The sequence below is a fragment of the Emys orbicularis genome, chromosome 1, assembly GCF_028017835.1.
Source record: "Emys orbicularis isolate rEmyOrb1 chromosome 1, rEmyOrb1.hap1, whole genome shotgun sequence".
Lineage (NCBI taxonomy): Eukaryota > Metazoa > Chordata > Testudines > Emydidae > Emys > Emys orbicularis.
In genome coordinates, this window is record NC_088683.1 from 219,725,482 (window position 1) to 219,737,206 (window position 11,725).

At 40.6% G+C, this 11,725-nt stretch overlaps 1 protein-coding gene across 5 annotated transcripts in view; it reads left to right on the top strand.

Annotated features, from left to right (window-relative positions):
* The window catches only part of DMD (dystrophin), a 1,466,768-nt gene extending 1,455,721 nt beyond the window's left edge, over nucleotides 1–11,047 (top strand). For all 5 annotated transcript variants that reach the window (XM_065405744.1, XM_065405758.1, XM_065405751.1 and 2 more), the window contains one exon: nucleotides 10,950–11,047. In XM_065405744.1, the coding sequence (XP_065261816.1) occupies nucleotides 10,950–11,047 (98 nt within the window). The remainder of the gene's footprint in view (nucleotides 1–10,949) is intronic.
* Nucleotides 11,048–11,725: the final 678 nt, after the last annotated feature.

Sequence of the window (11,725 nt, forward strand, 5' to 3'; positions counted from 1 at the left end):
CACTACCCGCCTGAATCGGCGGGTAGAAATCGACCTCTCGGGGATCGATTTATCGCGTCCTGTCAGGATGCGACAATCGATCCCCGAATCGACGCTCTTACTCCACCAGCGAAGGTGGGAGTAAGAGCCGTCGACGGGAAGCCGCAGAGGTCAATTTTGCCGCCGTCCTCACAGCGGGGTAAGTCGGCTGCGATACGTCGAATTCAGCTACGCTATTCGCGTAGCTGAATTTGCGTATCTTAAATCGACCCCCCCCTATAGTGTAGATGTAGCCTAAATTGTAAGCTCTTTAGGGCAACCCCCTTTTGTTCTGTGTTTTACAGTGCTCAGCACAGTGGGATCCTGGTTCCTGGCTAGGTGCTACAATACTACAAATAATAACAACAACAACATAGCATTGATAACGTAAAGAGTAGAACAGTTCTTCACATTACCAGGGTGTATATATTTTATTGACAGAGGTTGTGTGGTTGAGAAGGACAGGGTGCCTCATATTGATGGAGAGCTTGAGTATCATTCAAGAGAAGTTTGTCCAGGCAAAAATATGTACCAAGGCCTGTGAATGAGATCTTTGATCCCCTGAGTAAAGGCAGTCATGCAAGTTAAAGCCACATCTAATTTCTCAGATATTTCATTACATTCCAAAGTCTATAAGAAACCTGCTTGATTCTTGGTCAGTTCCTAAATCCTTTTTGCTTCATCTCCATTTGAAAAAGTTTACCTTTCCTTCCCTCTCTTGCCACCCAGCCTCTTTGTGTTCTTAGTAAGCTTCCCAAAATGCACACCAATGTCTTGATGTTACACAAAATATTCATCTTTAACATGTGTACCAGAATGCATTAGAGTGGCAATTGGGTAACTTTATATTTTAGGTGCAAAAGTGGGATATTCAGAGCAGAATAAACTCCGTAAAGTCTGAGTGCATTAATTATGAAGTCAGAGAGAGAAGATTTTAGCACAAATGTTAGCTAGTAGGAATACTTGAAATCAATATAATCATATTGATCACTTAGAAAATGGATTTAGAACATCACTGCCTTCCTCTCCTCTGTGGAAGGTTATATTTGGCTGATTTCAGTAGACTTCATAACTACTTCTATACTTGGCTATGTTAAAAGCAATAAGCAAGGATTTTTATATTTACTCTTGATTTGATCAACACTCAACTGCCAGTGGTGTTAAAAGCACTGTAGTCCTTCACTTTATTAAAAAAAATTAGATTTATTATTATATTATGCCTGTATTAAATTCCTAAGTGGAGGCTGAAGTGTCTTTGTCAGTATAAACTACTATTGATTTATTTGTGGTTTTGTTTTTCTTTCCTTTCTGCTACCTTTGTCTGTTACTAAAGGAAGAAATGCCCCCGGAAAGCCAGTAAGAGAGGTTAGTGAGATTCAGGCTCACTGTGACAAACAGAAGCCATGGCATCTTGCTCTCTGTGTCCGGCATTTGTGTGGCGGCTGTGTAGCTTATTTGTTTTTGTTTTGTGTTTGTTTTCCTGAGTGCATGCCACAAGCGTGCTCTAATATACAATGCCTCTCAACTTTCAATGGGGAAAATGTTAGAACAGGAGTGTGCCTCACTTCCAAGCCCCACAAAGATGGAAACTCAGGAGATGACAGAAGATGAGACTATATTAAAATAAAGTCGTTATGTGACACACATGATCAGAAGTCATAATCTGTCATTGGCCTGTTCCTGTCCATAGGCAGAATTGTTTTATAGATATCTATAGAATCAAGGTAAATAGGTTTTTCCTTTAGAATACTGAAGGTTGAGAGGTATGAAAAACTCACACTTTTTTTTTTTTAATTTGCAAATTCAGTTTTGCACAATAAGGAATGCTCCTAACATCCACCGACTTCACAGTGCTGCATTCAATTATATAAAGGAATAAAGGTATTTGCTGTGTGCTCTAGAAATGATCAGTTTGATGAAAAAAATGGCTTTTTATAATGCTCTGAGCTTTCAGAATTCGTACTTCTCTGCCTATTACTGGAGTGAAAATGTTTTGTGCAGTGTTGTCATATTACCTTTTTAAGTATTTCTAGTGAACTTTTTTTATTGTTAAGCTATTCTTTGCACTCCTAAAGGCCTCATGTTTGAAAGATGAAATGCCCAATGAAATGATTATGAAAGATAAAATATTCAGTAGCTACCTTAGTGTAATCACAGCTGTGAAATGAACTTGCAGAAAATCATGCACGGAAGGTGCTTAGAATGAACGAATCAGGAATTTAAAAGGTGGCCTAACTGTGGGATGTTACTGTACCTGCAATGGGGAGAGACTAATAGTGACCTACTCAGACTGCACCTACACTGGGCTGGGGGGGGGGGGGGGGAGGAGGAGGAGGGTTAGCCACCAGAGTAGCTACACCACTGTGGCTGACCGTGCTACATTGGCGTAAATGGCGATTTGCACTGGTACAGTTTCCCTGGGGTGAGCTGCACTTGTACAGCCATTTGCACTGGACAGCTATATCGGTGACTAACCACTTCACTGTAGATCAGCCTTTCCTCAAGGGAGATATCTGGTGCTTGCTTATTAACTTGTTCATCAACAGAGTATCTGACACTTCATCAAGCAGATTGCACCTGTTTAAAAATTCTATGGAAATGATTTGGTATTCAATTCTGCTAATTAATGGCCCTTAAGAACTGATGATTAGGCTCCATTTGAGCAGAACAGGCCCTTGATGCTGATTTTCTTTGGCTTTGGTTATATTTCCATACATCATTAACAAAGACAAAATGCAGGTTGTGTGTGTATATGTGTGTGTAATAGCCTTTAAAAAAACTGCCACTGCCCTGGCTTTAGAGAGTGTGCAATTCCTAAGTACTGAAAATCCACTGGCCTAATCCTACAAAGTAGTGAGGACCTCCAAGGAAATGTTCAGCACCCTCGACTCTTGTTTCAACTCAGCGGGAGTTAAGGGTGCTCAGCAATTGGCAGGATTGAGAGCGATCTTCTCTTACTCAGACCACATGTACATGAAGTCTGCATGCTAAAAAATATTTCTCTGTCTAGTTACAGTATCGCTTTAGGTTTACATGTCAGTCAATTTGTGTGAAGCCAGATTGCAATTAAAACACAATTAGATTTTGTTCCTCTTACTCGTGTTGAGTAGTGCCTTACTCTGTGAGTAGTCCCATTGATTTCAAGATGCTACTCAATCTGAATCTGACCCACCAACAGGGAGGACTGTTCATGGATTGAGGCCCGGGGTTAGAAATTTGCACTGCTGAAATACAGACAGTATTGTGTTTGGAGTTTTTTAATTTACTTTCTGGCCTGTCTTTAGAGTCTGAACACTGCACATTTATTTCTGTAACAAGCTGCAGTGCAAGATTGATATTCAATTACTGTATCCTCCCCCGGGGGCCTTAATTCCAATACAGCCTCTAAAGCAAATTCAGCAGATACGGTACATATCATGCTGTATGTGACTAGAAACGATGCAGTTAGTGTCTACAGAAATATACTGTTGTCCTCCTTTCAAGGCAAGTACACATGTATTATTGTTCACTCCATTTGTACAAGACTAGATTAAATTAACACTTTCCATGTCTCTTTTTCCTCTGTTACATTTTGAAGCTGATTGTGATGTTTTTAAACAATGTTTTTTCATCCTTGCAGAGCCACTAGCACTGAGAAACTTTTTTGTCTTTAATGTGATGTTACAAAAAAAGAAAGTGGAATTAATGATGTCTTTGACAGCTCAATTATATTAAAATAATAATAATCCTACATGAGACCCTGGTTTAGACTGTTCTGTTTTCATTTATTAAATGTTTTTTGGGCCAGCATTTTTTCCCCTTTTTTTCCTGCATCTTAATAAGGAATATAGAAATGTTGTATTTCAGGTGGTTCCAGTAAACAAGAATACAACAGAAGTGTAACAACAGTCCTCCTGGTATAGGCATTATAGATGACGCACACACCCATATGTAGTGCACATATGGCCAGGAAAGCCATGCTTGTATTGTTCTCAAATCCCAATGGTCTTGAGAGAATAAACACCCCGCACACCCACATTGCCTTTCTCACCAGCATGGTTAAGGAAGGGCTACTTGGATTGGAACTGGGCCTGCAGCCGATGAGGACCGCAAGGGCTACTCACCTCTTACCTCCCCCACCCTTACCCCATGAACAAGGGGACACAGAGAGTGGGAGGATCTGGAAGAATGAGCTGTAATGATGCAGAAAAGATGTGCAGTAACTTACTCCCCCATCCTGAACAAGTGGGGGAGGGGACAGGATTGTGAATCTGAATCACCGCTCAGTCTGGGCAGTGACAGGCCCTCCTTTACTCAGGGCAGATAGTACATTTGCAGGCTACTCCTCTGTTAAGGTACTTTTTATTTTTCTTGTAGATGTTGCTAATCTCCACCCACAGAAATTACATCGCTAATTCTAATGTACTTTCAGTGCTAATATACCATACTAGCAAGTGGGGGGGAGGGAACCACAGGGAGATCAAAAACTGAAACACAGCAAGTGGCTTTAAAAATAATGGGGTGGCCACAACAAAAAATATGTCATGATATACCATACTGGAGAAAGTTTTTGTTATTGCCACTTATATGGGATGACCTACATAACTTGCTCTTGGCTCCAAACACACACGAGTAGTTGTGATAATCCCAAAAGTACAGCAGCAGCAATTAAAAAAATTATTGCACTATTGTTATACTATTTGGATATAATATAGAATACAAGGTAGCGTCTAGATGCATAAAGGTTTTATTGGCCCTCATTTTGGATGCCTGTATAACTCATTCATTATGCTACATTTTATGTTTGCTTATGCCACAGTTTAGAAAATATTTTATTGTTAATTTTTTTTATTAATGTTGTTGTTGCTCATCCTTTGCCTGTAAAATCAGGTTGCCTTAGTTACCAGAGCTCTGAATGACAGAAAAAATAGTATGAACAAATATTAAATATTTCTAAAAAGGATCTAAAATACCTTTTCCATAAATCCAGGGAATTGGGGATTTAAGGTCTGATATCTTGGTCTGCCAGGGCTAGAAATGAATGATGTTATATCACTTGAAAAACTGGAATCCCAGAATTGTTTCTAGTGATAGCAGATCACAAGATAGCTGAGTGTGACTCTGGGATCACTGACCGTTTTAATATTGCCACTCATTGATGTTTGGCCATTATAATTTTCGGCCCCTCCGAGTCCATGGTTTGGGGTAGATGTGGGTGAAGAAATAATTTTGTGATAGGTGCTTTAAAGACTAAAATAGAGGCTGTTGAAAGTAGCTTGCAGGACTGAAGAGTTCAGTGGACTGTTTCAGATTATGCAGGTCAGTCCAAATGTACGCCAATAAAACCTTTATACCATGCCATACATACGCATATAAATGTGTCAGAAAGGCAGAGCATATAGTGACAGCTGTCATTCTTTTTATGTAAGCACCTTCATTTCAAAAGGTGTTTTTTACTCATTTTTGACTTACTCAAACTTTCCCTTTTTAGGCTGAATTTTCCAGTACTGAAATCCACCAGAGCTAGATCTATCTATATCAATATTTATTTATTTAGAAGGTTGAGCAAAAATGATTCTGCTGTTTTTGAATAGGTAGGGAGTGAAGAAAAAATACCCTAATTTTTCAGATTAGAAGTGTGAAAGGTGCCGCATGGATAGTTCAGGAGGCTGAAATCTTTTATTTATCCACAGCAAAGGAGGCAGTGTTGCAAACTTCCTTACACAGCCCTTATTATAGTTACTAGCCTTGTTGTGAAAGGATCAGTGCCAGCAGTGACATGTTAGCTTGTGCCCCGTGGCCATTCAGTCTTTGATGTCGCTGGTCAACATAAAGCAAGGGTGCCAATTTACAATGGTACCAGGAACTGGACAGAGACTGCAAATATTATTTCATGGAGGCCACAAGATAGCAGTTAGATTACACTGCTCTACAGCCAAAATGCTTCTGAAATAAATGTAGTCAAACTTTACTAATTCTGGGTCACTGAGAATGAAAATGATGCTTAAAATTGTTGATTGGCTCTAGTTTTCAAGATATGCTATTGGGTCAGTATATACGACCCTTGACTTGGGAATGGCGGAGGATAAGTGAGTTATAAAGGGAAGGGATCTCAATTTAAACCAGAAATGATTAAAATACATCTTTGACTGGATCTATGAATAAATCTATGACTGGGTTTGGACAGTACTTGCTTTTTAGGCAAAACAATGAATGATGCAATCTGAAGCTGGTATTGCGTCATACATGATATGAATTGCATCATGTTATTCCTAGAAGTCATGGACGATGCAATCATAACTAAGCTTACATCACTCTGCTGAACAAATTGCCCTATATCAGCTCTAGAAATCATACAGTGTCGTGCTCTCTTATTTGTCAGTGTTTGATTTTGCAAAGGGACACATTTCTGTTTAGCCAAAGTGAGCAGAGATGCCTCGTACTTGTGTGAACAGTGCAGATAACTTCTGCTATGTTTGTGGTGAAGTGACTTTTGCATCACAAAAGCGCAGTATAACCACTATGGTTAAGAAAGCCTATCACCTTTATTTGGGCTGCAAAATTGGAGATCAGGACAAGAGGTGGGCCCCACACATATGCTGCAACACTTGTGCAACAAATCTTCGCCAGTGGTTGAACAGGAAAAGGAAATCTATGCCTTTTGCAGTGCCAATGATTTAGAGAGAGCCAACAGATCATACCAGCAATTGTTACTTCTGCATGGTGCCTCCAGTTGGGAAAGGTGTGTCAAAGAAGAAAAAGTGGACTGTGCATTATCCAAACATTCCATCAGCTATACGCCCAGTACCCCACGGAGAAGGACTGCCGGTTCCTGATGCACCAGAATCATTCTCACTTGAGTCAGACGAGGAAGAGGAAGAGGATGAAACTTCTGGTCCTGAACCATCAATGTCACAGGACCCACATTTTCTCCCATCCTCCTCCTCTGAACCACACCTCATAACACAAGGTGAACTGAATGACCTTGTCAGGGATTTGGAACTCCCCAAGAGTAAGGCAGAGCTGTTGGGCTCCAGACTACAGCAGTGGAATCTCCTGGCAGGTGATGTTAGGGTTTCCATGTTCCGTGACCGTCAAAAGGATCTTGTCCCATTCTTCTTCATGGAAGGTGATCTTGTAGCCTGCAACAACATCGATGGTGTGATGGCAGCCCTCAACATCGTTCACGATCCAGATGAGTGGAGACTGTTCATTGATTCATCGAAGACGAGTCTTAAAGCTGTTTTACTGCATTATGGCAATGTTTTGCCATCAATTCCAGTTGGTCATGCAGTCCATATGAAGGAAACCTATGACAACATGAAACAACTTTTGAGGTGCATAAACTATGACCAACATCAGTGGCAGCTTTGTGGCGATTTGAAGGTTGTTGCTCTCTTGCTTGGTCTGCAGACTGGATACACAAAGTACTGCTGTTTTCTCTGCGAATGGGATAGTCGTGCAGGAGATTCCCACTACATCAAGAAAGATTGGCCACTCCAACAGTCATTGGAGCCTGGGAGGAAAAGTGTTCAGCATCCACCACTTGTTGAATCAAGGAAGATTTTGTTACCACCCTTACATATCAAGCTGGATCTGATGAAGAACTTTGTCAAGGCCATTGACAAAACACAAGCAGCTTTCAAGTACCTCCGTGGAAAATTTCCAAGGTTAAGTGAAGCTAAGATAAAGGAAGGTGTCTTTGTTGGTCCTCAGATTCGTGAACTTCTTCGAGATGATGCATTTGACCATGCACTGCGTGGCAAGGAAAAGACGGCATGGAAAGCCTTACAGTTATTGGCAATAAATTTTCTCGGAAACAACAAGGCAGACAACTACAGGTTGTTGGTGGAAAACCTCCTCAAGGCATACAAAAGCCTTGGTTGCAACATGTCACTAAAGATACATTTTTTGCACTCTCATCTAGATTTTTTTCCACCGAACTGCGGAGCAGTGAGCGACGAGCACGGCGAGCGATTTCACCAGGACATTGCAACAATGGAGAAACGCTATCAGGGCAAATGGAGCCCCTCAATGCTTGCAGACTATTGCTGGACAGTGACAAGAGATGCTCCATTTAATGAATACAAGAGACAAGCCAAGAAGCGCCGAGTAGACACTGAATAGGACTAAACTATGTACAGAATAGTTTTTTGCCTTTTGTTTCATAATAAATTTTATTTATATAACCCTTTTGCTGATTTTTAAAGTGTTACATAAACAGGACAGGTGAAATATTCTCATGTAAAGCAACCATAAACACATGAAAAGACTTAGGTTTACAATTTATGATTAAAACTCTACTCTCTACACAATATACATAGACATAAAATGTAAAAACTTAAATATCTTAGAAACAGTAGCCAATCAGTTGTTTTAATTGTCATATTTGAATTCAGCACATCAAAATACATAATAAATAGCACATTTTATCTCTGAAGCAGACGACTTCTCAAAAATTGTAGACCAGTGTTATGATGATGATTGGTCACTACTGACTTAGCTGGATTTGAACTGTCTACTTACAGCTGAAAGCCTCTTAATACCAATTATCAATTGTGTGAGCCCGCTAGTCCCACTTTTAGGTTTGTTGTTTCTAAAGTTTGTATTTTGCCATCCGCAGCATAGAGCAGCATCCTTTGGTCTTTTTCACAAAAGCAAAAGAGAGACCCTGAACAGGGAAAGGAGGGTGAATTGTTCATTTTATCCTGACTCTTTACATCTTGCGGGATTGCTCACTGCCTCATTCTCCCTCATGCTTTATCTAATTTAAATTAAAATCACCAATGAGAATACATTTAACGTTCTCTTCCTAATTGCCACTGTGGACATCCCAAAGCCACAGCATTGGTAGAATCTGCTCAGGAGGCCAACGATGGCAATATAGCTGTGGTAGCGTAGCGGTTAGGCTAGAGGAGCATTGCCAGGATTGTGTGGGGAAGTTTACATAAATACTTGGCTGTGTTATGATTGGTTCAAGCAAGTGATATTAGCCCCTCACTTTTATGAGCATTGAACTGATTCCTTTACACAGTAAATGAATTTAAATGATTTACTTTAAAGTTTCTGTCCCACAAGTTTTAATTAATTCAGCTCTACCATCTTGGTACTGCAGAAATGTCAACAGTGCATGATTATCTATATACTGTAATATTTAGGCACAACAGTTTAAAGAAAGAGTCTGATCTTAACTCCTAGTATCTGTTCTTTGTGAGTTTGATTTGCTCCACTTGAGTGGGGAAGTGCAAAATGTATCCCCTGCATCAGTGCAGAAATTCCATCCACTAGGGTGGGAAGCTCTAGTTGATGGGACCAGGATGATGAGAGGTGTTGAGTGTCCTGGTCCTGTCCTATCCTCGACTGACTCCTCTCACTTTGTGGACTGTGCCAAGCAACTCTGGGTGCTGCTGTGTGCCACATCCTGTTGTAACTCTTCTCTGAACAGACTTTCTACCACCGGAGTTCTTGGTGACTCAAACTCTTCATGCTATTTCAGCATATCTTTGTCTGATTTTAATATAAAGTAGTAGTTAGTTATTGGTTAATAAAAAGTTAAAATGCCATGAAGGTAGCTCTCGTAATGACATAAACCATCTGAGATGTATAACCAAAAGTGATAATATTTCAGGATCTCCCCTTGATACCAGTGACTAGAGCTGAGCAAATAAACCACAGTAAATAATGTATCTGATAAATGTAGCCTCTTGTGCTGCTAGTGGAGTATCCACAAACCAATGGCAGTTTCCTTGAATAAATTTATTTGAAAGGATTCAGGGAATGTAGTTGTGAATTGTTCTTAATCCTTTAGTTGGATCACAAACAGTTTTAGACTCGGGCCTGATTCACATTGATTTGAAGGGTATGTCTACACTGCAGTTAGACACCCACGGCTGGCACATGCCAGCTGGCTCAGCCTAAGGGGCTGTTTCATTGCAATGTAGACTTCTGGGCTTGGCTAGAGCAGTGTTTCACAAACTGGGGTCGCCGCTTGTGTAGGGAAAGCCCCTGGCAGGCCAGGCCGGTTTGTTTACCTGCCCCGTCCGCAGGTCCCGCCGATCGCGGCTCCCACTGGCCACGGTTCGCCGCTCCAGGCCAATGGGGGCTGCTGGAAGTGGCAGCCAGTAAGTCCCTCGGGCCGCGCCGCTTCCAGCAGCTCCCATTGGCCTGGAGCAGCGAACCGTGGCCAGTGGGAGCCGCGATCGGCCGGACCTGCGGACGGGGCAGGTAAACAAACCGGCCTGGCCCACCAAGGGGCTTTCCCTGCACAAGCAGCGACCCCAGTTTGAGAAACACTGGGCTAGAGCCTCCGCTCTAGGACCCTAAAAGGTGGGAGGGTCCCAGAGCTCAGGCTGCAGCCCAAGCCCAAGTCAGCTGGCACAGGCCAGCCACGTATTTTTATTTACAGACATACCCTAACTGACTTTGGATTATTCCCTAGTCAAGCTGTGTTAGTTATGATTGGTCCGGTTGTTTTTTATTCACTGATCGGGTGAGTGATCAAGCACTTCCAGCACCCATTTAATACATGTGCAAATCTAAAATGTGGTTTATGTGGATACTTATGCATGTGACTTTGAAATTTGCTTGCCATGAATATTCCTGCCAATACGACTCGAGCACTTGTACGTGTTTGGAAAGCGAGCACATGGAGCATTGCCAAAGTGCATTACTGTACAAATTCAAACCAGTATTGGTTGTGACGTTTTCTGCAAGATTCACCGAGCTCTTCTAACAATTGTGCTATGAATGTCACACTATCACAAATGACTTTTTATATGGGTTGTAGTATGGGGATTTTTAGGTACAATATTCCATGTTGTACTCAGCATGAAATTGTGCAGAGATATACATGGAGAGTGATTTGTGTCTACTTCCCTTATACGTAATGTTCATAACAATTCACTGTCCTGTCCCTGTTATTAATGTCCTTTTCTTTGCCTTTTGTTTTTCAGGCCACAATGTAGGGAGCCTTTTCCACATGGCAGATGACTTGGGCAGAGCAATGGAAACCTTAGTTACAGTGATGACTGATGACAAGGCATTAGAATAGCGAGATGTGTTTTACAACTTCAGGCGTCCCGCATGGTTTTTATAAAATTCATACAACAAAGAGGATTAGACTGTAAGAGTTTACAAGAAAACAAATCTATATTTTTGTGAAGAATAGTGGTACTATACTGTAGATTTCAGTAGTTTCCTAAGTCTGTTATTGTTTTGTTAACAATGGCAGGTTTTACACGTCTATGCAATTGTACAAAAATTATAAGAAAACTACATGTAAAATCTTGATAGCTAAATAACTTGCCATTTCTTTATATGGAACGCATTTCGGGTTGTTTAAAAACATTTATAACAGTTATAAAGAAAGATTGTAAACTAAAGTGTGCTTTATAAAAAATAATTGTTTATAGAAACCCCCTTTAAAAAAAAAAAGAAAAAAATGGAGGCAATGCATTTATTTAGTATCATTTCAGCTCTGTAACTGTACCAGAGATGTATTCGTGTTCTGTGTTCTTTTCCCTGCTTAGCAAAGGAAGTATTTTCTGCAGCAACACCAAAACAACTGACTTACCTTTCACGTTGTTTTTTGTCTGACTAAGGTTGGCTTAAAAAAAAAAAAAATTCTTAACTTCCAACTGAGGTAGTTTTTCCACCTCTTTCCAGATAAAATTAAGGATTACATGAATCATCCAGCTAGTCTGCAATAATGAAATGAAAGAGCACATTA